The following is a 26,831-nucleotide window of genomic DNA, read 5'->3' as shown; positions in this document are numbered from 1 at the left end:
CAAACAAACAAAAGAAAACGGGTGCTGCTAGCGAAAGAAGGCAAATGAAGAAAGTCGAAACCGAAACAAATTGTTCAGGCACAGATATTTTTACCATCGATGTTTAACATTATTGATATTCAATACACACGGAAACAATTGACTGCCGAATTTTACTTCTATGTACTAGCACATCGCGCGCCAAGGCAGTAACTTATAGAACACGAAACCAAATATGTTCATCAGCAAGCCCGGAACAGAGAACCGGAAATGTGTGCGATTTGGTAGCGTATCAAGTCATCAGAAAAAAAAACTCAAACAAATTCAAGGGGTGACTCCAGAGATAAATCTATGGAGCCACACTGATAACAGCAAACGGAATTCGGAATTCATTGTGAAGAAGCTTAGAACGCGAGAAGCAGGTTAAAATCCAAAAATCGAATGAAATCAAACTTCAAAACCAGAATATAAAATTTTAAATTAAAATCTTAATTAGAATGAAATTTTAAATTAACAAAAAACACAGTTTGGCATGAGTATCAGTTCATACAGCTTGAAAGCTATTTGAACTGATATTCAAACCAAACGGTATTCTTGAAAGTTGATAGGACTGATATTCATGCCGTAAGGTAAGCTACAAAGCTTTTCGGGCAAACGACCTAACGGCGTTCTAGCAAATCCATATAGATGAAAGCTAATCGGAGTGATATTCAGGCCGAAAGGGTTCATGAAAATTTATAGCTTAAAAGCTATTCGAACTTATATTCACATCAAATGGTATAACTAATATGTTTGAAAACTATTTGAACCGATGATCAGCCCAAATAGCATTCTTGTAAATTTATATATTTGAAAGCTATTCAGATTTAGATTGATAGTTAGGAAAGCGGTTAATTGTTTTTAATTTATAAACTTGACAGATATTAGTAATGATACTTAAACCATACGACGCTTATGCAGGTTTAGAAGCCTAAACGCTATTTGAGCTTACATTCATATTATAAAGCAAATTATTAACTTGAAAGCTTTTGGGACTGTTCTACAGGCCAAACAGTATTGTGCAATTAATATGCTAATTCAACTGATTTTAAGATCGGTTTTCTTTCAAAAACATAAGCTTTAAAGCTATTGGACAGAACTTTGGAGCAAACGATGCCCTCGAAAATGTTAATGTTTGAAAGTTAATTGGGCAGATATTCAGGGTGAAATCTATTCTTTCATAAGCTTAAAATAACTGATATTAAAGCCAAATGTTTTTTTTGGAAACTACTGCGTTGTAACTGTTTGGACCGGTGTTCAGGCCAAATGGCTTTCTTGAATATTCATATGCTAGAAACCTATTTAAAATTAGACCGATAGTCAGAAAGCAGTATTGTTTGAGAATTGATAAGCTTGAAAGGCCTTTTTGGAATAGTATTGAAACCAAAAAGTGTTCTTGAAGATTTAAAAACTTCAAAGCTATTTGGACTAGTTTTTAGACCAGAACTCATGAAAATTAGCAGCCTGGAAGCTATTTGGACAGACAATCAAACCAAACGGTATTCTTGCAAATTTATAAACTTGAAAGCATTTTGAACAAACTCTCATACAAACTCAACAGTTTATTTGTAAATTATGAGCTAGAAAGGTATTTGGATTTGGAGCAGTGTAGACCTCAAAGCGTGTATTTTGAGAGCCTCTGATGAGAAAATTGGTGAGGATTTCAATCACTGCCAAAATGTATGAGCTTGAAAGCTATTTGGACTGATTTTCCGGCCAAACGCATCTCTTAAAAATTTGTGTATTCATCCAAGGAAAAAAGAAACTTCTGGATCAATTTTTTTTTGTAAGATTGAGTTCGAATTAATTGAAATATTTGAAACTTTATGACTGGTCTAATTTCAGAGTAAGATGCTCATGATTTTTAGCTCTCAGCTGATTTGAAAGCGACGCCAATCCTAAATCTCTGTCAATTGAGAAAAAAATGGAAATTCTATCAATCTTAAAAGAAATAAGAAGAATAACCAGCTTGTTCATCGCCAGATAAACATTGTTAGTTCCTTAAAATAGTGTTTGGAGTGATTATAAGTCCCAACAGCTTTCAACGTGTGATGGACATAATCACGGTTGAATTGAATTCAGTATTTGAATTTTCTTCATTTCTGATGCTGGATGCATTTATATCAATTTAAAATGAACACACATCAGCCTGTTGCATAGGACGGCGTATGGGCAATTTTAAACTTGTTAGGAAGCAATATATTTGAAGCATTTAACATTAACATTAACACATTACCATCAGGTACATCATGGACATCTAAAGTTTGAAAATATGCCGTTCGGCCTAATTATAGGTCCGAACAGTTTTCAACGAGTGATCGACATGGTGCACCACGCCCCTGAAATCGAAGAACACTGCAAGCCAAAACTCATCATTTAACAAAAATAATAAGAACTAAGGATTTAGAATTTACAACTAAGAACTAAGAACTAAGAACTAAGAACTAAGAACTAAGAACTAAGAACTAAGAACTAAGAACTAAGAACTAAGAACTAAGAACTAAGAACTAAGAACTAAGAACTAAGAACTAAGAACTAAGAACTAAGAACTAAGAACTAAGAACTAAGAACTAAGAACTAAGAACTAAGAACTAAGAACTAAGAACTAAGAACTAAGAACTAAGAACTAAGAACTAAGAACTAAGAACTAAGAACTAAGAACTAAGAACTAAGAACTAAGAACTAAGAACTAAGAACTAAGAACTAAGAACTAAGAACTAAGAACTAAGAACTAAGAACTAAGAACTAAGAACTAAGAACTAAGAACTAAGAACTAAGAACTAAGAACTAAGAACTAAGAACTAAGAACTAAGAACTAAGAACTAAGAACTAAGAACTAAGAACTATGAACTATGAACTAAGAACTATGAAATTTTAACTATGGACTAAAAACCAAGAACTAAGAATTTAGAACTAAGAAATAGGAACTAAGAACTAAGAACTGTAAACTAAGAACTAAAAACTAAAAATTGCGAACTAGAAACCGAAAACTATGAACTAAGTAAGCACTTAGAAATCAAGCTTTGAGCATCACGCCAGAGCAAAGATTGAGAAAATTAGCAAAGCTTTCAAATCGCACACATTCCCAGCAACAATCAAAACATGTGATTTCGAAAAAATCGCCATTCAGAATACTGCCATCGGTTTTGTGTATTTTGTTTAATCGAACCAAAAACGAATACCACTGTCATAATTCTTCGGTTCCGCGTTACAGATAACGAAAAAAAAATCAAAATCTATTCATTTTTGTTTGAACGAATCATACACCACTTGTTGTTGGACTCGAACTGCCAAAGTGTTTATTTAGTTGAATAGTTATCCAAAACGTTACACTACCTTTAGTCAAATTTAAACAAATGAAGGGTGAAAAAAAACATTAAACACACTAACTCGCAATTGTTGGAATGAGGCGAGGATGATATGATTGTTAGAATCAAGATTTGAGTAAAAAAATTGACCTTCCACAGAAAAAACTCACTTGTTAAACAATAAATGGTTCCAGAGGAATCGTTTCACTGATTTTTCCTGCCATCAAACCTTGAACAAAAAAACGGCATTTCTCACTACAAACTTGCATATAAAAATCCACCACCAAAGAAGAAAATCTACTGAATTAAGAATCCCATCACATCCAAATCCAGGTTCGCAAATTTCAACCGACTACATACATGTAAATAGCAAACGGAGCTCTCTCCTCGAATTGCGCTATCTAGAAAAAAAGGAAATATTTAAGCAAAATTTTTTAGAATATTTTTAAAGTTATCTTAGAGAATTCATCAATTTACATTTGTCATCCAAGCCAAATCTGACTGCTGATTTGCATGTTTCGTTAGGAATTTCTAGTTAAAGTATTAGAGGAATAAACTTGTCGTTTAGGTTGATAACAACACAAAATAGGAACTTCCTGACCCAAAATTAAAATCAAAACCAAGCAACAACCCAAACTGAAAACATTCCAATACAAACAATTCCTGCAGTAAAATTGTGACAAAAAAATCCACTTCAATACTCTGAATATGATCATAAAATCAAGAAGAAGAGACTATGACAATAACAAAACTGAAAAATGTGAAGTTCTAGAGCAAATGAGGTAAATGATACAAGTGAAATAAACAAGCAAGAGTTTATATTTATTGAACTTACATTTGAAGAAACTGATAGGAATTTTGCTTCAACTTGTTTTAGTTTATCAATTCAACTCGACACACCCCCTATTCCATTGCTAAAATTTAAAAAAAAAATAGTTTGTCCAATCTTTACTGCATCACACTATCAGAGAAAAAAAAACCCGAGAAAAACTGCTTCCGAGAAATGGCTACCAAATGAAAAAAAAAAAAAATAAACAAGTTTAAACCAAAAATAAACAAGTCTAAAATTTAAAATAAAATGCATAAAGAGAACCCTAATAAGGCATGAGAAAGAAATAAAAGTAAACAAATTTGCTACTTTAAATTGAAAAAAAAAATGAAAAAATTACCTTCAAAATTATTGAAACAAACCGGATTCGCGATGCGTTAGGAAAGTTTAATGGGAATACAACAAAAAAATAAACAATACTAGAAACAATGTCAGAGACTGGAAAAAAGGTAATATTCCGAATATCTAAAGCGTCGTCAAGTCAAAGTGAGATTCAAACAAAACAATACACAGAGAACAAACAGGTTGAGTGACAAGTTTAAAATAAAAAAAAAAAAAAACAGTTTAAATAATCAGAAGAAAAAAAAGTTGCAGCTCAAATCAAACGACACACGATTAAAAGCAGAAATAGCGAGAGAAGAGAAGAAATAAAAGCGAAACAAAACAAACCGCAAGCAACTGATGATGATGAACAACCATAGACAGTAATTTAAACTCAGTAAAAATGAAATTAAAAGAAATAAAAATCATCCATATCATTGAATTTGAAAAACTGGGTTAATACATTTGTTTTATCCGAAAAATTCCACGGAGTCCAAAAATTGATGCACCTTTCTTGCATTGCATCACATCACACACAATATTTCGAATTCATATTACAGTTCCATAAACAAATGTCAGAAAAATATCGCTCTTTTCATAATTTTAGAGATGAATCATCCAACAGGATGAAAATCTCAGAAAAAAAAAGAAAAAAAAGCTCTTTTCATAAAACAATTCCGGATGGTGTACGACTACTTACTTGAAGACAATTGTTCTTGAATAATGAGAATAATCACGAGGCGTGCCTTGTATCATACTGCTTGGGCGTTCTCGTTCTCTTTCATTCGGAAAACCCACTTCGACCTCAGTGATTTCATGTCCAGTGAACAAGCTTCGAACCTCCAAACACGGTTCGCTTTTAAGGATTTCAGTTCTTCTTCCACAGAACGTAGCCTTTTCTCACGGTCGTATCTGGTCGTGACATCATTGATGATTTCCGGAACGTCTGTAAAGTGCGAGACGACAGAATTTGCGCTAAACCCAGTAAAGAAACTTACCTAACTAGCTGCACCACAGCAACGCTTGGCCTCGGACCTCGAGCTGTTCTAATTGCGAAGGGAGCGCTCCGGTATCGTCAGTCTTGTCGGGCAGTCCATCTTCGTCGGTCTGTTCAAGAAAACCAGATTCATCTGATTCCATCTCTTCATCAGTCGCCGTTGCATCGGCGTCCTGTATCAGAGACCTGGATTTCAACTTCCCCTCTTGCTCGTGATGGAATACCACCATCAGCGGCTTAACTTTCTCACCTTCAGGAGACATCAAGAACGAAAAGTTGTATTCGTCGAACTTCACGTCATGAGCAATTACGATTTCTCTTGAACTCCGGTCCCACAACCGAAAAAAAATCGATGCGTAACCAGCCATCACGGCTTCACGTCTTCTGGCATCTAGCTTGTACACTGCTGTACAAGGTCATTCTTCACCATTGCCTTCATTCCTTGTTGACCCAAGTGGCCGAAACGTTGATGCCACAACAGATCGGCTTCAGACTTGCAGAGATTTGCAGTACGTACTCCGACTCTGATTTCTTATTCATATAGACCGCCGTTGAGATAAACCGTACTGATGATATGTCCCTCTTTCTTGAGATACGCTACCTTTCCGGAAAAATTGACTCCAATTCCTGCTGCTGTCAATCTCTTCACCGAAATTGAGCTGTCGCGTAGCTCTGAAACGTAGAGGACCTGACAATCGATTCTCCGTCCTTCGCCACGTTGATGGTGATTGGTTGAATCAAGTTTCGGATCTTCGTGAAAACATTCTTCGTGTTTACTAAATGTTCGCTTGAGCTCGAATCGAGCTTGAAGATTACCTTGCCACCATCTTGCTTGAAACCTCCTGGATTGGTCACGAAACTCACTGCATTTTGATGGCTGGCTGAATTATTTATCTTTAACTGCTGACTTCTGACGGCAATCTTTCTTGAGGTGATCTCGCTTTCCGCATTTGTGGCACTTGATCTGGAATTTGAAAGGATTTATGGTCTTCTAACCCAAAAAAGCAGCTAGTTCCAGTTTCCCGTGACCTTCGCTTCGTCCCATCCGCTTCAAATCTTCGGCCAGTAGGCGTTGCTTGACAATCTAAATTGTCAAAGCTTTCTCCGAAATGTTTTCCAGCGCTGTTACCAGGGGATCAAATGAATCCGGCAACGTTTGGAACAACAAAATGACTTGATCAGCTTCATCGACTCTTGCGTCGACCTTCTTCATTTGCCGAGCCACCAGGTTATCAAACACTAGCAAATGCGGCCTTAGCGGCCCGCCCTCCTTCTGCTTTAAATGGTTCGATTACTTCCGGATGAGATACTGCGTACCGATAAACTTTGTCGCGATTTCGTAGATTCCTTCCGGATCACTTCCAGGTTTTATTGGCCAGGAAACCGACAATTAAAGCCTTTGCCTTCTTGTCCGCCTCTTCAAACTTGGTCCTCTCGATAGTCATTGCAGATGCATTTTCCATCAGGTTTCCTTGGACGTCGACCAAATCCAGGTATATTTTAACCCGGAAACTCCAGTGTTGAAAGTCAGGTCCTCCTTAGAACTGCGGAAATCTGCAAACAGTATGTATTTCACCTTTACCGCTCCTTCCTTCAGACTTTCGTGCACGAAGTGGTAACGAGTGCTCACGTGCTTCGTTCGGGGGTTGTATGCTCCGTTTCCAGCGATGCTGCTTGCTCCCTGGTTATCGTATTGAATCAGCACTGGTTCCTCCTCGAAAATCCGCGACCGCAAGTTCGTCCACCACATGGCCTTTTGAATGGTTCGAGACAGAGCCATGTACTCCGTCTCACAAGATGACAGGGCGACAGTCGGCTGCTTCTTGACGTTCCACGAAACGGCTTCTCCCTGCATCGTGAACACGTAGCCAGTCGTCGACCTTCGGTTGTCCGGATCTCCTCCCCAATCGACATCGCTAAAACCGACCAGCTCAGATGATCCACGCTTGCTGTACTCCAGCTTCTTCGTTGTAGTACCCTTCAAGTAGCGGATGATTTTCTAGACTGCTTCCCAGTGCTGTCGTTCTGGATTCGGACAGAACTGGCTCACCGCATTAACCGCATAGGAAATATCCGGACGAGTTACTTGAGCTGCGAACGACAGACATCCCACCGCTTCTTTGAATGGCACCTTCTTCATTTCAGCTTCTTCTTCCGGATCATTGGGACCCGTGGATTTGCCCAACCCTTACGATCGGATCTGCTGGAATGGACACTGGTTTCGCATCTACCACGCCAAACCACTGAATAATCTCCTCGACGTACGCTTACTGATCGAACCAGAGCTTTCCCTCTTCTCGATCCCTCGTAATTCGGACACCTGCTCGCACAAATACACTTTCAGCAATACACCTTCAGCTCACCCTGTAGAAACGCCGTCACGGCGTCCATCTGATCGATGTCCAGATCATAACGCACCGCCAGCGCCATGAGATATTGGACCGTCGCGTACCGCACGACGGGGGAATACACTTCATCGTCATCCAGACCTGGTATCTGGGAACAGCCCTTGACTACGAGACGAGCCTTGTACCGCTGAACAACTCCATCGGGTCCACGCTTCGTTTTGAAGACCCACTTGTTCCGTCTCGCTTTCCGCCCCTCGGGCAGATCGGTCAGCACCCACGTCTCGTTTTCGCTCAACGACTGCAACTCTTCTTCCATGGCTCTAACCCAATGATCTCTGTCGGACCGACACAGAACCTCGTCGTAGGTAGTTGGATCGTCCATCTGCTTCGCATCATCGACCGTCTCGGGTGGCAACTGAGGGGAAACACTTTTACCAGAAAAGGATTCATAGCTAACGAAATCAGAATACTAGTCTGGATACCTGCGCTCCGCTGCGCCTCAACCCTTGCTCATTAGCTGCTCTTTGAATTTGCGGTGGGAGCGCATTTTCGGCACCGCCACCAGCAACTTCATTTTCAGCATTATTGATGCCAGGAAGGATAACGGCATCGCCCGGTTGTCGTGCGTCTGGACCAGCACAACCAACGCCTGACTCGAAGACCTCCTCGAATTTCAGTTCGAAGATTTCAACAGGTTTCACATCACACGCTGCGCGTGCATTAGCCTCACCCTCAGCCAAAACCACAACAACTCGGCTGATCTGGAACTCGTTTTGCTCGGGGTCATACACACGATAGCCTTTGGTATCTTCACAATAACCAACAAAAATGACGTTCTTTGCCTTGGGATCAAACTTCCTGCGCTTCGTTTTCGGGATGTGTGTCGTCACTCTTGGACCAAACACTTTCAAGTGACGAAGATTTGGTTTTTTGCCAGACCACGCCTCTTCCGGCTTCTTGTTGTCCAAACACCTCGTCGGACATCGGTTGACGAGATAAGCGGCCGTCGCGACTGCCTCTGCCCAGTACTCCTTACCAAGCTTCGCATCGTTCAGCATGCACCGTGCTCCACCAGTGTACGGTGCATCCTCTCCGCGACGCCGTTTTGCTGCGGCGTGTATGAACAAGTCGTTTGATGCCGGATACCCTCGCGCTCCAGAACCTTTCGGAAGCCTCGGTTTGCGTACTCCGTCCCGTTGTCGGTACACAGGATCTTCAACTTCTTGCCGCTTTGTCGCTCAGCATTGGCCTTGAACTTCTTGAAAGCCTCAAGCACCTGGTCCTCGCGCTCGAGAAAATAGACGACGACCTTCCCCAAGCAACCAGAATTCCCTTAAAAAGGTGCCATAGAAGCTTAATCAGCTCTCGTTTGTGTCTGAAGAGAATGCTAATCAGCCCAAAATTTAAGTTCTTAAAGCTACTTTCAAGTTCGTTTAGGTGGCTGTAGAGAACGCTTTTCAGCTTCTAAGAGAATGTCAAGAAACTTCTACGCGCCGAAAAAAAAATCCAATTGACAGATTGCTCTGACAACCACATGTCAGATTGCTAGGTTGCCGGTCTATCATGGTCTATCTCATTGATTTTAATTATATTGTTTTGATTACAAAAGCTGCTTACACGCCTAGAGAATTGAACCGCTGCTCTCTAGGTTGCAATGAAACTCACCAGCCTCTCGACCAATCCAGCAATAGCTAATTGCCACTGTAATAATTAGTATTTAAACTTAATGTCATTTGAGATGATTGAGTGGGTTGGTCAATAGAAGGTACCTTATTTCGTTCAAAGGACTTTCAGTACACAATATGAATCATAACAAAAATTTGCATCATCAGAAATTTATTCGAATATCTTATTTAACATTTGTAAGAAAAATTCGAAAAAATCTTGAACTCCATTTGTAAATATCAGTACAGATATAAACAAAACAAATACCATGACAAGAAATTGACAGACATTTTTGACATGTCGCTTAGAATTCCCATATAGGTTCTTTAAAACACCTTCAAGTATCTTAATGGTGCGCTTTAGAATGTTACGCGAACGTTATCGACCTTCTTGAAAAACATTTTTGACATATCGCTTAGAATTTCCATATAGGTTCTTTAAAACACCTTCAAGTATCTTACTGATGCGCTTTAGAATGTTACGCGAACGTTATCGACCTTCTTGAAAAACATATTTCTGACATGTCGCTTAGATTTCCCATATAGGTTCTTTAAAACACCTTCAAGTATCTTAATGGTGCGTTTCGGAATGTTTACGCGAACGTTATCGACCTTCTTGAAAGAAGTTCCATTAAAAGCGCTTAGAAGTTCCGTTATCGATAGTTTAACCTTTCAAAGGGCTATGGAAGTTCCTGAGTAACTTTTACGCGACAAGAGTCACCTGAAGTTCCCGTAATACATTTTGTCAGCCAAATGTGAACTTCGGAGTTCGGAGTTAAGTAAAATCGCGACTTTTGGTTGCTTGGGTCTTGCTCGCATAGTCGACAAACGTTGCAAAATAACGGCTGCCTCCAAACGATGACACCTCGATGGGCCCACAGAGATCGGAGTGTACCAACTCCAACAGCTCCGTGGCTCTTGATTCGCTGCTCGGAAACGAAAATCGTGCCTGCTTCTCTTTGAGACACGACTCACAATCGATGATCGCTTCATTTTGGAACTCCATACCGTTGGCCATTCGCTTAAATTTCTTCAAGCTGCTCTCATTTAAATGGTCTAGATGTCTGTGCCAAAGTTCGATGCTGTTCGCCAAAAATGCTTTCTGCGGCCGACTAACTCGATACAGACCACCTTCTTCGGTACCAGGGATGACTATCTCGCCGCTCTCGTCCCAGATCTTGAACTTCTTGGCCATAAAAATCACCTTGTTACCTTTCTTGCAAATGGCGCTCACCGATAACAAGTTTTTTGCTAGGGCAGGAATTTTCAACACGTTGGCAACGTCAACTCGTTTTTTTCCATGCGAACCGTTCCCTTGGCGACAGCTTACCGTTGTTTGCTGTCCCAGCATCGTGCTCCATGGTAACCACATCAACAAATGGTTGATCCTCTTTGACGTCTCCGATGGCAAAAATGCTGCAGAATCCCTTCGGCTTGCTACCTTTCGTCTTCTTGAGTGGACACTTGATGGCTAAATGTCCCGGCTTTTCGCAATTGTAGCAAAGTTTCTCGTTTTTGCCATTATCCTTTGATTCGCCTGATTTCTTCCGGTTTATTTTGCTGTACAGAGCACCATCCGTGCTGCTGCCGACCGGACCACGTTCCAGCTTCACGTCTTGAAGGATTTTGGCCTTTACTGCATCCGATGTCAACGGAAGCTTCGAGCCCCATTATCATAGGCTCGTATAGTTCAGGAAGGCCCATCAGCAAAATCGCCGCTAGCCAGGAATCGTTCACCTCGAATCCCACGTTTCTGAGCTTGTGACTGGTGCTCATTAACTCGTCCACGTATGCCTCAACGCTGGAACAATTAACGAGCCGCACCGAACGTGAATTTTCTCAGCAATCCTATCTTCCTTGTTACCCCGGTATCCTGGAAGGCAGTTTTCAATTTCGCCCACGCGTCCTCGACACTAACCGCATCCTGCACCAAGCTGTAGTTGTAGCTTTCTAGGCTCAGGCAGATGGTGGCCAAAGCTTGCAGCTTCAAATTTTCCGGCACACCATCACCACCTCCTTCCACAGCAGACCAGCTACCCTCGCGGATCAAATTCATCCGCATCGCACACGCCCACGATGTGTAATTATCCCTTCCACGCAGCTTCTCAATGGGGGGCAACGCAAGGGAACTCATGCCGACTCGAACGCTTCCTACTTCGATCGTACCGCTTCCACCGGGTGCTTCATTTCTTGAAGACTGCTGATGAGGACCATCTCTTAGGACTTGATTTGTCCTTTCCGATTGCCGTGTTCGTTTAGGGCTTCGAGTGGTCATGCTTCGTCTTGATGTGACCAAAGAAAATTACTGACTTCCGGTTTGGGTACCTGGGCCCATAACCAATTGAAATACACGTGTGGTTGAGTTAACGTGTGACAGTGGAATGAATTTATTTTCTTATTTTACGACACGGATTACTTAAATCTTAAATCAATTCAACGCCTTCTACAAGAGCTCATAACCTCTTGAATAATGAGGGACTTAGGATGGTTTGAAGAAGGGTCTTTATTCTACGAAGTGTGGTTTGTAACTGAACTAATGTGAAGAGATCTCACTAACAACTAATGGTTGTTTATAATCTTGAATGCTTCGACTTCAATTATCGTAACCAATTGCCTACTCTGCTGATGTATTCGTCGAAAGCGGGGATCTAATTGGCGGGTCATCTTCGTTCAGGTTCGTTCGGTTTCTCTGCAGTGGTGATGAACATTCAATTTACGGTGAGTTTGGACGATTAAAATCGCCGGACAACTCCCACATGGAATTTCGTAAAATCCGAATCTCTCCTCTTCTGGAAACATATCTTTAAGAGTTTCGCAGTTCTCGATTCCTGCTAGCTTCGGAGAATCTATGAGCAATGTTTTTCGAGAGTGCACAATCTTGAGATTTGATTTCTTTATATGATCTTTAAGTTTTTCAGTGAAGTGTCTTTCCTGAAACAAGTTGTTTTTCATCTGTACTTGTACTTGCACACTTGTTTTTTTTTTTTAACAATTCTTTATTTGAAACGGCTCATACCTTTAGGCTTTAAGGAGCCAAAACCGATTTTGTTGTTTACAATTGTTTTCTTAACTTAACACTTTGTGAGAGGAGAAAGGAAGATAGAAAGGGAAATATGAAAATAAAAAAGAAATTATAGACGAAGATCGATAGCTTTTAGAAAAAGGTAGATTTCGAACATGTAGTCCAAATCTAGCACAGCTAGTACATCTCTAACTGGAACATTAGGTGGTTTTCCTCGGGCCCTAAGGGAGTCTATTAAATTCGTTCTGGCGACAAGATGGACCTCACACGACCAAACAATATGCTCGATGTCATGGTAACCTTGGCCGCAACCACATAGATTGCTGCCAGCAATATCAAAACGAAAGAGTACCGCGTCTAAGGAACAATGATTGGACATGAGACGGGAAAATATACGAATAAAATCCCGACTCAAGTTCAATACACTTGTTTTTGTATTTGTAATTTTCACTTCGTTTTCCAACGTCCCTGACTAGTTTTAATATACAGAGTTTCGTTTCGAAGATTTCCTCAACTTTTCTTGATCAGCCCTTGACGAAGAAATTTTGGGGAAGGTCTATCTTCGGTTGCTTTCAGTAGCTTGGGCTATGAATCGTTGATCCAGAATCATAAACGCATTATTTCCTTCTCTCTCTTCTCTGAAATATTATTTCGAATTGTGATATCTAAAAGAAAGAAAGAGAATTTATTCCATATAAGCAAGCGTATGCAAATGTTGTATTTAGCGGGATAAATATTTTTGTAAAATACAAATACAGCTAGGCGGTTCCGACTGGAGATAAAACTGGATAAATAAACTATAAACAGAACTAATGATACTGCTTTTGAAGCATTCCTTTTTTTAAACAAACACACATGGTTATCTGGTACCCTCTTATCAAGTTGGAAACTGCGTTTCCTCCGAGTGTGCCACCGGTGCGTTGATAACGGCCGGAATCGTGAAACCACCGGCATCGTGAACCACCGAGTCCGTGCTCTCGATCGGTAGGAAACAATCCGACGAACTTTCCGGTGCATTTTTGGACCGCTTGGACGAGACGGAATCGTGCGAATCTTCGCTCTTGATGAGTCCGGCCTTGTGGTCGCTCTTATGTCGAGCCAGAATCTCCGGATTGACCGAGGTGAAGTTGCACATTTCACACTTTAGCGATTTGAACTCTTCCGGGTGGTTCAACCGGATGTGAGTCTTGAGGGCACTGGCCTGTATCGTCAGCAACCCACAATGCTTGCACTCGTAGTATTTATCCTGAATTTAAACAAAAGTTAAACAATTACGTTGGATAGGTTGTTAAAAACCAGCTTACTTTAGTGTGTCGTTTTTCGTGATATTTCAACGCACTGGGATCTGCTGTCCGGAACGGACATTCTTTGCATTCCAGCGGTTTCTGGCCCGAATGTTGACGCATATGGATCTTGAAAGAAGCGAATTGATTAGTAAAATATAAACATCACCTATCACAGCTTTTGAACCCACCGTTAATGTAACCTTCCGAGCCGATTTGTATCCGCAAACACTGCAGATAAATGGTTTAATCTTATGATGCACAGTTTTGATGTGCTTCGACAGAATTTTCGAGTTGCTGAACATGTGGCCGCAGATGTCACATTTACGCTCGGCGTACCAGGGTAGTTTTTCACCCGGTTTGCCACCCTCACCGGGGCCGGTATTACTGGCCTCATCGTCAGCCCCAGCGTTGCCATCATCATGGTCCCCGTGTTTGGGCCCACCTTTCTCATCGGCTTCACTGGGCCCAGTTCCGGGAACAGTTGTGGTTGCCGGTTTCGTTTTCAGCCCTTTTAGCTGTTGTTTTTTGTGCAGCGCCTCGTGCACCGAGAGTTGTGATTGGGTAGCGAAGGACTTGCCACATGATGGACAGGTGAAGGTTTTTACCGGACGATGCGTTTGGAGATGCCGATAGACTTTCACTGAAAGTATAAAAAATATTTATCGATTTTTTTATTTTTCATTTTATTTGAACAGTTCGGTAAGCAATTTTATGAAAATTCTAATCCATGGTTGTAAATATGTATGCCATTTTTTCTTATTATTCAACGGATTACGTTTATCCAGAGCATAAGATTTTGGACCACCTAACTAGGTAAAGCAATTTGAAAATTGTGTAAAACTTACCAGCAAACTCGAACCGCACATCACAAACGGGACACTTGAGCATGCCGACGTCCAGCTTGTGTTGCTTCCAGATGTGCTGGGAACATTCGCGCCATCGGGGAAAATCCATCCCACACTGGTAGCATTTGAAGTTATCTTTCTTTTCCTCCTTGGTAGCATCTTTGGCTCCGGTACCGACAACAGATACCGAAGGAACGGGTCCACCCGGACCGAGCTGCGGTGGTTCGATGTTGTGACACTTTAGGTGGGCGTCCCGTTTGGCCCGGGTCTCAAACTTGTACACGCAACCTTTCTGGGGACACTTTAGTTTAAGCCCGGCCAATAGTTTCAGTTTCAAGGCTCTCAGTGTCATCGGTTGAAGGAACTCATTCAGCTCCGGATCTTCTTGGTCGTTTATCGCCACCACCGGAGGTGGAAGAATCGGAACGAGACTGGGCGGTTCAACGTTTGGCTTTGGTTGGGGCTGGATTGTGGAGGATTTCGTTAGAATTTCTTTATCACAGACTACAACGGAAGAGACCGAAATTTGGCTGGGAGTTGAAAGAATGGGTACTGGTCTGGGTTTGGCGACTCCTATTGCAGTCACTGTGGCGATTCCTTTCTTGATTGGAGGTTCTGAATCTTTCATCGCCCCAGAGGAACTAGCCAGAAGTTTCGTTGAATCTACAGATTCACTATCCAGTTTTGTCTTGGCCAATGGAACAGGGACAGACGGTTCAACACGATTTTCGGAGGACGATCTGAGCTCCTTGAACCCGTGATCTTTAATCATGTGTTGTTTGACCGCTTCTCGGGTATCGAAGCAAATGGCACAGATGCCGCAGACGAACTTTTCGCTGGTGTTCGGAAGATTACGAATTTCTTCCTGGGTCATCTGCTTGTAGGATATACGATTCCGCCCAAAGTGCATAATAAAATGTTTGATGAAATCTTCCGCCGTTTGGGTGATAGCCGGACAAAATTTACACTTAAAGTGTGCCCCACGAACGGTCACAGTTTCCGTAGTTGCCGAAACACCCGGAACTGTCAGCTGAATCTCCTCACCCGCAATTGAATCTAAATCGATTGGTTGACGATCTTCAGTGACCAACGGGTGCAAAGGACTAAGTCGTTTTGGTTTGAGTGGTCCTGGAGGATTGGGCCTTTGAAATTGAACCTGTTCCGGAGGAGGTTCATCTTCACCCTCGGAACCTTCCGGCGAATAGCAGATAAGATCGTTCGGATCGAATGACTAAAATATTTAATAAAGAATTTTAATATCACACAGGATTTTAAAAGTGAAAAAGCGTACCGAAACTGCAGGATCCATTGTAGACACTCAAATTTTCGGAATTCACCAGAACAAAAAAAATGAAGTCAAGACGTTCTACTTCATATCGGCCATTTAACGATTAGACGGAAACATCCTGAATCCAATTTTTACAACCATAACTGGTAAGGGGCTGAAGCTATCTTCTGAATCAGTAAACTATGGTCACGAAAGTAGGAACGGAACGGACACTGATTTAAAGTCGTTCACCGGCTGGAAGAAACCTTCCGGAAAAATTTTCTGCCACTCGCCCAAAAAATTCTGTTGAGGGCGGTATTCACCAAACTTTCGCTTTGTTTATATTTTGATGCTTCGGAGTAGGGCTGGGGGATATTGAATATTATATCATTAAAAATTTTCTTATGCAAAAAATAAATTTATTAAAAATGGTTATTGTAAAACACTTTATTAAAGTAAAACATTCAATTATGATGCGGTAACAGATAGAGAAGAACCATACTCAAAGTTTTCTTAATTTATAACGAAACTTTCCATATGAATGAATAGTAGTGAACCTTCATATAAGAGAAGCGACATCTGATCCCTCTTAAAATAAAATATGTGGCAACAACGCCGAAATCTTGGACAAAAAAATCCCCAGCACTGTTTTCTGGCTCAATGTTCAAGCTCTAAAGTGAACGCTCCTTCAATCCAACAAAACAACATTGAACTCGATGCCCGAAAAATCACGATAAACGGTATGAATGACTTGAATTTCGTTAATAATCAGTTAGTTTTCTAACTAGAAACACGACTCACCAAAGCATTGAAAAAAATAGCACCTAATCATAAATTGATATGACCAGCTGAAAAATTATCTGTTTGAACTATAACAACAATCACAATACCTTCCTTGGTTTAGTTTTCAATAAGAAAGGTAAAAGCTCTGCGATAAAATGCTCGGATCGATTGGAATCGATTTTGACAGTTCTTTTGCTCGATTGGAATTTCGTGATTCAGATGTCACTTCTCTTATATACAGGTTCACTAATGAACAGGGGTGTCAGGTGTCCTGATTTTTCAGGATTTGTCCTGATTTTCGAGAGGCCGTCCTGATTTTTCAAAAACGCTTGGATTGTCCTGATTTTTAACAAAAGCCCTTAAAATGTCCTGATTTGTCCTGATTTTTTTAAAAATATCTTAACTATATCTAAATTTATTGTTCAATGGTGAGAAAATCAAACAAATATTGAATAAAATAGTTTGACCGATGATAATTTTTGGTTCAAATAAAATTTAAATATTGTTTTTAGATATTAACTTCAGGCCATCCAACGTTCTTCTAGATTTAGTAGCATAATTTAGGGCGTCTCCAGCACCTGTATTTTCCCTTTAGTTATGCAATTTAAGCAGAGCTGCATGTTATTTTCATCAATTTAGTGGTGTCCTGATAAATCCTGATTTTTTCATCGCTGTGTCCTGATTTTTGTTAAAACCACCTGGCACCTCTGCTAATGAATAGCATTTATAACGCCATGTTGGCCCTTTTTTGCACCTTTAAATAGGGTGGTTTATCAAGGAATATTTAAAGGAGGTAGTGCCGAGGCAGCCTTGCTTTAGTATTAGTACCGCCTGTGACGTCACTGTTGCCAATAATCTGTGAATTTATATGGAAATTTTTCCTTTATTGTTAGCAATTAAAAAAGTAGAAGATTTTTTCAACTTTGAGGGCACACAATTCTAGAAATATTATTGTTCTTCAAGACTGATACTAAAAAAGTAGAATGTAGTAGTTGTTTTGCTTTAATTCAGACAATTGAAGTTGCTGAGGCATACTAACTCAAATTGACAAAACTTGATAATTAGTTCAAAATTTTGCTTATAAATGTTGAAATCAACTAGGTTTGAATCGTTGATAAAATAAAAATAATCAAAAATAGGATTTTTCTAATCCAACCACAATCTTTTATTGGAATTTAGTAAACCAAGGTTGCAATGGTTTTATTGGGGTTAATTGTTCTAAATTAGAAATTCATATGGTACACCATGTTAGATTCAAATCATGACGATGAGGTGCATTGCCATAAACTACCAATCAGACCTTATGAAAGGGGAAAATTAATAATTTTGCTCGTTTCACATAGAGCATGACAGTGCATTCAATAACAAAATCAAGAATAATACACACTGCAGTCTATTAAACACAAAGAAACCTCATACACAATCAACTAGTGGCCTTACAACACAATCCGAATCAAATTGGATTTTAAATTAGTTCTTTAAAATGTGTTTAACTTGAAATTTGAGTTCTACCAGTATAAAACTTCGACAGCTTGGCAACAGTGACGTCACGAAAAAAATCCAATATGGCTCTCGGCACTACCTTCTTTCAATATTCCTTGGTGGTTTATAAACATTATCAAATAATGAAATTTTAAATTTAAAACTTTAAAGGTGAATCGAGATTCATATTAGGACTCCAAATTGATTCATTTTTTCAATGTCACCAAGTAGAAAAGTGACAATGTAATCTGTTAACAATGGAACAATAAATCTCAATTTTAAGATTCGTGATCAGAACTGATAGGCATTCAAAATTTTTCAAATTGGTTTCAAATTAAAATTTTAAAATTAGAGCTATGATATAAACTTAAACAAAATAAAAAGTCGCAACGATAAAAAAAAACGAGCTGCATTGTTTTGGTTGAAAAAAAAAAATAGTTTTTTTTTATTCTTAGTTATAAATTTTTTGTAATTGTGATTTTTGTTTACCTTCAAGTTGCTAACGAATTTAATAAATAAGTCAAGGAAGTAATTAAACATAAAAACCTAACAAAAATGACAACATAAAAAAAATTTTAAAAATGCATTTGGTATAAATTCTTTGAATTTTTAGAATTTTTGTCTATTTTAAATATTTATGTATCATTATTGTCATTTTAATAATTTTTGTAAATTTGTCATTGTTGTGTTATTCATGTTTAAACAGTCATATTTGTTAATTATATCGTTTTTATCATTTTCGTCACTTCTGTCATTTTTATCATCTTAACCTTTTTTGTCATTTTCTTCATTTTTTTCATTTTTGTCATTTTTTGTAATTTTTGCAATTTTTGTCATTTTTGTCATTTTTGTCATTTTTGTCATTTGTGTCATTTTTGTCATTTTTGTCATTTTTGTCATTTTTGTCATTTTTGTCATTTTTGTCATTTTTGTCATTTTTGTCATTTTTGTCATTTTTGTCATTTTTGTCATTTTTGTCATTTTTGTCATTTTTGTCATTTTTGTCATTTTTGTCATTTTTATCATTTTTGTCATTTTTGTCATTTTTTGTCATTTTTGTCATTTTTGTCATTTTTGTCATTTTGTCATTTTTGTCATTTTTGTCATTTTTGTCATTTTTGTCATTTTTGTCATTTTTGTCATTTTTGTCATTTTTGTCATTTTTGTCATTTTTGTCATTTTTGTCATTTTTGTCATTTTTGTCATTATGTCATTTTTGTCATTTTTGTCATTTTTGTCATTTTTGTCATTTTTGTCATTTTTGTCATTTTTGTCATTTTTGTCATTTTTGTCATTTTTGTCATTTTTGTCATTTTTGTCATTTTTGTCATTTTTGTCATTTTTGTCATTTTTGTCATTTTTGTCATTTTTGTCATTTTTGTCATTTTTGTCATTTTTGTCATTTTTGTCATTTTTGTCATTTTTGTCATTTTTGTCATTTTGGTCATTTTTGTCATTTTTGTCATTTTTGTCATTTTTGTCATTTTTGTCATTTTTGTCATTTTTGTCATTTTTGTCATTTTTGTCATTTTTGTCATTTTTGTCATTTTTGTCATTTTTGTCATTTTTGTCATTTTTGTCATTTTTGTCATTTTTGTCATTTTTGTCATTTTTGTCATTTTTGTCATTTTTGTCATTTTTGTCATTTTTGTCATTTTTGTCATTTTTGTCATTTTTGTCATTTTTGTCGTTTTTTTCATTTTTGTCATTTTTTGTAATTTTTGTCATTTTTGTCATTTTTGTCATTTGTGGCATTTGTGTCATTTTTTTCATTTTTGTCATTTTTGTCATTTTTGTCATTTTTGTCATTTTTGTCATTTTTGTCATTTTTGTCATTTTTGTCATTTTTGTCATTTTTGTCATTTTTGTCATTTTTGTCATTTTGGTCATTTTTGTCATTTTTGTCATTTTTGTCATTTTTGTCATTTTTGTCATTTTTGTCATTTTTGTCATTTTTGTCATTTTTGTCATTTTTGTCATTTTTGTCATTTTTGTCATTTTTGTCATTTTTGTCATTTTTGTCATTTTTGTCATTTTTGTCATTTTTGTCATTTTTGTCATTTTTGTCATTTTTGTCATTTTTGTCATTTTTGTCATTTTTGTCATTTTTGTCATTTTTGTCATTTTTGTCATTTTTGTCATTTTTGTCATTTTTGTCATTTTTGTCATTTTTGTCATTTTTGTCATTTTTGTCATTTTTGTCATTTTTGTCATTTTTGTCATTTTTGTCATTTTTGTCATTTTTGTCATTTTTGTCATTTTTGTCATTTTTGTCATTTTTGTCATTTTTGTCATTTTTGTCATTTTTGTCATTTTTGTCATTTTTGTCATTTTTGTCATTTTTGTCATTTTTGTCATTTTTGTCATTTTTGTCATTTTTGTCATTTTTGTCATTTTTGTCATTTTTGTCATTTTTGTCATTTTTGTCATTTTTGTCATTTTTGTCATTTTTGTCATTTTTGTCATTTTTGTCATTTTTGTCGTTTTTTTCATTTTTGTCATTTTTTGTAATTTTTGTCATTTTTGTCATTTTTGTCATTTGTGGCATTTGTGTCATTTTTTTCATTTTTGTCATTTTTGTCATTTTTGTCATTTTTGTCATTTTTGTCATTTTTGTCATTTTTGTCATTTTTGTCATTTTTGTCATTTTTGTCATTTTTGTCATTTTGGTCATTTTTGTCATTTTTGTCATTTTTGTCATTTTTGTCATTTTTGTCATTTTTGTCATTTTTGTCATTTTTGTCATTTTTGTCATTTTTGTCATTTTTGTCATTTTTGTCATTTTTGTCATTTTTGTCATTTTTGTCATTTTTGTCATTTTTGTCATTTTTGTCATTTTTGTCATTTTTGTCATTTTTGTCATTTTTGTCATTTTTGTCATTTTTGTCATTTTTGTCATTTTTGTCATTTTTGTCATTTTTGTCATTTTTGTCATTTTTGTCAATTTTGTCATCTTTGTCATTTTTGTCATTTTTGTCATTTTTGTCATTTTTGTCATTTTTGTCATTTTTGTCATTTTTGTCATTTTTGTCATTTTTGTCATTTTTGTTATTTTTGTCATTTTTGTCATTTTTGTCATTTTTGTCATTTTTGTCATTTTTGTCATTTTTGTCATTTTTGTCATTTGTGTCATTTTTGTCATTTTTGTCATTTTTGTCATATTTGTCATATTTGTCATTTTTGTCATTTTTGTCATTTTTGTCATTTTTGTCATTTTTGTCATTTTTGTCATTTTTGTCATTTTTGTCATTTTTGTCATTTTTGTCATTTTTGTCATTTTTGTCATTTTTGTCATTTTTGTCATTTTTGTCATTTTTGTCATTTTTGTCATTTTTGTCATTTTTGTCATTTTTGTCATTTTTGTCATTTTTGTCATTTTTGTCATTTTTGTCATTTTTGTCATTTTTGTCATTTTTGTCATTTTTGTCATTTTTGTCATTTTTGTCATTTTTGTCATTTTTGTCATTTTTGTCATTTTTGTCATTTTTGTCATTTTTGTCATTTTTGTCATTTTTGTCATTTTTGTCATTTTTGTCATTTTTGTCATTTTTGTCATTTTTGTCATTTTTGTCATTTTTGTCATTTTTGTCATTTTTGTCATTTTTGTCATTTTTGTAATTTTTGTTTTTTATTGTAATTTTTATAATTTTTTTCGTTTTTTTTTCATTTTTGTCATTTTTGTAATTTTTATAATTTTATCTCTATTGTTATTCTCGTCATTTTTACATATTTGTTGTTTTTGAAATTCTGCAAAAATATTTCAATTTTTTGTTTTTAGTTTTTGTTTTGTGTCATTCTTGAATTTTCGTCATTGTTGTTATTATTTCAAGTTTCTGCATTTTGTCATCCAAAAGTACTCGAATTCAAATCGTTTTCAGAAGAATGAAATCAAATTTCTGTTCTTGAAATATTTATTATGATAGGAGTTTTTTTAAATAAAAGGAAACGATCTTAATGTTTCGAGTGTTCAATCTTTGATCATCCAACCTACACTTCTACCTCATTGATGGTCACCCTGTCAGGAGCTAACATCACCCCATTTGACATCTTTCTGACATTTGAATTACCTGCGTTTGTGTGTGTGTGTTTCATTCGTTTTTTTTCGCCAAAGCCGCCGTTCGTTTTTTTTTGCTCGAAGGACGACGAATTTTTGCATGGTGATTGTCAGATTGCCGATGGTTGCTGTTGAACAGTAAATTTCGATTTTCAACCTAACGCGAGCCAAAAGTGGCAAAGCCTAACCGTTGCTGCTGCTTCTCTCCGCCAACGGCGGTGATAAAAATAGCTTCGTACCTTGCGCCTTTGTGTCGATAGCCGGAAATAATCTGTGGTGCGGGTTGCGTGTTTCGTGTCAACCTTCTTCGGCTTTGTGTTTTGGTGTTTTTTTTTTCGCTCGTTCGCAAACTTTTCTCGGATTTTCGTCCGCGGATAGGAAAACGGTGGCCGCAACCCTCCGTTGTGGATTAGCTGGCTAGGATAGGTTGAAGGATGGCATCGCCATTGGAACATTATGTGAACCATGTCCGGACCATGAGCAGTGCCGGTAAGTTGAGGATGCGTTTGCGGGATCGAGAAAAGACTTTGATTTGCTTTTAAATTTCAACAGGAAACTTCCGGGAACTGGTGGAATACCTGCTGGAATCAACCGATCTGCTGGCCAAAAATGGGAACATCCTGGATAACGTGCTGGAAACGTTGGACATTCAACAGCACTCGCTCGGGGTTCTCTTCGTGCTGGTGATCAAATTTAGTGAACCGATTGTAGGCATCCTCACTTTTGGATTAGTAATGGCTTTGTTTCGGGAATAATGATTTTTTTTCCTCCTTGCAGCATCACGACGATACCGAGAATGTGTTGCGGGTCGTGAGGGAATTCATCACACTTTGCAATGGCGAACAGGTCCGATTCGCAACGCAACCATGTAAGTGATACGATTTTACTTTTCTGTGCCAATTTCGAAATCAAAAGCATGGATTTTGCTAGATTTGATGATAAAATAGCCCGGATTTGCCAAAGTTTACCAAAACCTTCTTCGTTTTTATTTCAGATTTCGAACTCTGCCACCAGTTTGCCTCGTCGCTCGTGAAGAACAAGCAGTACACAATCCAGGGTATCCAGGTCCTCTCACTGGCGGTGGAAAAGATTCGCCTCTTCGACACCCAGCTCACGCCCGTCCATGCCGACTTGTGCCAGCTGTGCTTGGCCGCGAAAATCTTCAGCCCGGCTCTCCGCTTCCTGGACGTGGATGTGACCGCAATCGCCAACACCGACGACAGCAACCACGACACCAAGTACTTCCTGCTGTACTACTACTACGGTGGCATGGTCTACGCGGCTGTCAAGAACTACGAACGAGCGTTGTACTTCTTCGAGGTGGCCGTTTCTACGCCGGCCCTGGCCATGTCACACATCATGCTGGAATCGTACAAAAAGTACATTCTGGTGTCGCTGATATTGCACGGGAAGGTGGTACCGATTCCGAAGTATTCCTCCCAGGTCATCTTGCGGTTCATGAAACCGCTCAGTCACGCTTATCACGATCTGTCCAGTGCGTACAACAGTTCCAACAGCGACGAGGTGCGGAATGTGGTCAACAAGTATCGGGACACGTTTATCCGGGACACCAACATGGGCCTGGTGAAGCAGGTCGTCTCGTCGCTGTACAAAAAGAACATCCAACGTCTCACCAAGACGTTCCTTACGCTCTCATTGGCTGACGTGGCCAGCCGGGTTCAGCTGGCTGGTCCAGCTGAGGCGGAAAAGTACATCCTCAATATGGTATGGATTCTATTAAGATGAAACAGGAGATGATTTAACATAATTTTCATGTTCTTTCCAGATCAAATCAGGCGAAATTTTTGCATCCATCAATCAGAAGGATGGTATGGTAGTGTTCAAGGACGATCCAGAGAAGTACGACAGCCCGGACATGTTCCACAAGGTGCAGCAGGAGATCAGTCGGGTTATGGAACTGAACAAACAGATTCTCAAGATGGAGGAGGACATTATGCTCAATCCTATGGTAAGTCTTAGTGAAGCATTCTCGCTTAGATATAAAAGTTGCAACCTAATATAAAAAACCGTTTATTTTCTTTCTAGTATGTAAAAAAATCAATGGGCAACCAAGACGATGAGGTGCTCGGTGGACAGCATTCAAAATCCTTTGCCGGGTAAGATTTCCTCTTCCATTTACCATTAGGTTTTAAGTCACAATTTTATCTAAAATAAATCATCCACTTTGTTATTTAATATTTCCGATCTAACATTCAATTCAAAAGTGATCCCACCGAATAATGAAACCACCGGATCGAACAAACCATCCCGACGACTGACCGAACCGGAAGCTAGCAGAGAAAGAAAAAAAAATCGAACACACACTCTCCGGGATAACTGCAGCATGTGCGGCATTAGTAATCCGAACTCAGTTGTAATACCTAGTTTTAATAGCAAAATAGGATTTACAGCACATACACACACAGACACAAATCACACATCCATCGCTAAGAGGCAGAAAACACAAAGCCTGACAAACGTGCAGCAAAAGAAAGCGCCTCTGCCTCAGAATTAAGAAAATATAAACCTTGTATCGAAAAATGCAAACTAATTTAAAGACAAAGCTTTACAACGCAACCTTCTTCAACAGAGAACGAAAAAAGTATCCCGTTTGGACATTGTTGGATTGTATCAGTATGAAAATCGGAAACAATAGAACTCTCAAAGCGGTTCCCATTAATAAGAGAGAACAGATTTTGTTTCTTGGAGAGAAAAAAAAACTACCGGTCAGTTACTTTTGCTTGAGTAATCAAGCTTATTGGGATCCTGAAGTTTCGAAGATGTATCGGCACTAGTTAAGATTGGCTGCTAAACCGTTCCACCTTCGGTTAGAATCAAACAGGAAAAAATTCTTGAACATTAATTGAGAAGTGAAATTAGAGCGAATGAAACACATGGCATGGTTGCGAACAGTTGTATGTTTGTTGTTGTGGTTGTTGAGAAGTTTGCGCGGTGAAAGATTGTAGTGAGGAAATCTGGGGATGTTAAAAGAAATCAGTTTTCTGTGGAAAAAAAAAGAGTTGTATCAATAAACGAACCGATTCAAAGCGTATATAGCTGGATTCTCGATTCCTTCTGCTGGATTGTTTATTTCAAGATGACCAACCTATTACCTACACCAAGGTTTTTTTTTTCTACATTGATAACGTACCGCGTAAAAAACCGTGCAAAGAAAAAAACCGTGTTAATTCCCGAAAACCGTGTAAAATTACTGCAGCTCTGAAACTTGAAACAATAACAAATGTAACTTGAGACCTGAGGCCTTAAACTTGAGACCTGAGACTTTAGACATGAGACTTGAGATCTGAGACCTGCGAACTGATATCTCAGACTTGAGACATGAGGCCTGAGAACTGATACCTAAGACCTGAGACTTTCGACATGACACCTAATACCTGAGACTTAAGACATGACACCTGAGACCTGAGATCTGAGACCTGAGACATGGGACATTAGACCTGAGACATGACACATGAGACCTGAGACCTGAGACATGGTACCTGAGACCTCTGACCTCTGACCTGAGACATGAGACATTAGACCTGAGAAATGAGACCTGAGACATGATACATAAGGGGCCGTTCACTAATTACGTAAGCACATAGGGGGGGTGGGGGGGTTTCACATTTGCTTACGATCTCTTACTAGGGGGGTAGGGGGGGTTTCCAAAAATCTTACGTAAGAAATGTTACATTGATAATTCATCACAGCCATACGAAACCATATTACTCAGGTTTTATTTTTATTTCTCACTAGTTATTTGTTGGCAATTTTTTATGTTATGTTATTAATCTTTTAATCTGTTTTAATTATTTAAAAAAAAAGTTGTTGGTTCTATAAAATTAATAGAGAACCAATTCAAACCAACATGTCACCAGAAACACAGAATTTCATTATTTGAAAAGATCGTCGCTAATCGCTTTTCATCATAACAAGCTTTTAATTGAGAATTTTATAGAAACAAGAAGGGAAATGGTGCGTTCTGACATCACGATTTGAAAACATTTTATTTCGAAAATGACTTCATTAAGTAGAAGTCTTTAAAATAGATATGGGGGCTTTTAGATAATAAATTTCTAAACAGTTTTTTTCAGTGATATGAACCAAGCCTCTACCAACTCTAAATTTTACAAACTAAAAAAAAACCAAAAAAAAATCGTAAAACTTTATCGCTTATCGCTGAAGTGAATCTCAGCTTTTAGGTTAATTAACTACGTAATTGTCGTTCAACATTTTCGCACCAATTCTAGTAGCATAGAATAATATTTTTTAAAGATTTTTATGATTTTTAGTTAAAAAAAACAAAACATTTTTTATGGTACCATGTGCTTACCTGATCTCTCACTTGTTTTTAAATCGGAATTAAGATTTTATATTGTTTTTTCGATTGTGGAAATTTATTGAAGATAATTGTAACCTCGAACATGCTATGTCCTTAAAACTTAATATTTTCTCTAATCGTTTAAGACATTTCATCTGTTGTTTTGTATAAATTATGCTTTTCAAATGCAGTTATAAAGTTTTACTTAAAAAGTGCTCTGCTTTGAAGCATGGATGACACATTTTTAATATTTTCAAGCTGGTTTTTGAAAAAAACCTGTCAATTT

The 26,831-nt window shown here is 37.8% G+C and overlaps 2 protein-coding genes across 2 annotated transcripts; one reads left to right on the top strand and one right to left on the bottom strand.

The window, feature by feature from the left end:
* Positions 1-13,199: 13,199 nt before the first annotated feature.
* LOC129754319 (zinc finger protein 543-like) lies at positions 13,200-16,189 on the bottom strand. Its single transcript, XM_055750294.1, has 5 exons — positions 15,930-16,189; positions 14,639-15,869; positions 13,982-14,433; positions 13,812-13,919; positions 13,200-13,753 (listed from the first exon to the last, which is right to left on the bottom strand). Exons 1-5 carry the CDS (start codon positions 15,945-15,947, stop codon positions 13,385-13,387), a joined length of 2,178 nt encoding a protein of 725 aa, XP_055606269.1. The 5' UTR covers positions 15,948-16,189; the 3' UTR covers positions 13,200-13,384.
* Positions 16,190-22,291: 6,102 nt separating this feature from the next.
* LOC129754157 (COP9 signalosome complex subunit 3) lies at positions 22,292-25,293 on the top strand. Its single transcript, XM_055750048.1, has 7 exons — positions 22,292-22,713; positions 22,777-22,931; positions 23,002-23,092; positions 23,219-23,949; positions 24,011-24,193; positions 24,271-24,341; positions 24,450-25,293. The coding sequence occupies exons 1-7, from the start codon at positions 22,659-22,661 to the stop codon at positions 24,463-24,465; spliced, it is 1,302 nt and encodes a 433-aa protein (XP_055606023.1). The 5' UTR covers positions 22,292-22,658; the 3' UTR covers positions 24,466-25,293.
* Positions 25,294-26,831: the final 1,538 nt, after the last annotated feature.

Source organism: Uranotaenia lowii, chromosome 3 (assembly GCF_029784155.1).
Source record: "Uranotaenia lowii strain MFRU-FL chromosome 3, ASM2978415v1, whole genome shotgun sequence".
NCBI classification, from domain to species: domain Eukaryota; kingdom Metazoa; phylum Arthropoda; class Insecta; order Diptera; family Culicidae; genus Uranotaenia; species Uranotaenia lowii.
Note: the sequence above shows the minus strand (reverse complement) of the source record. Positions and strands in the feature narration are given on the sequence as shown.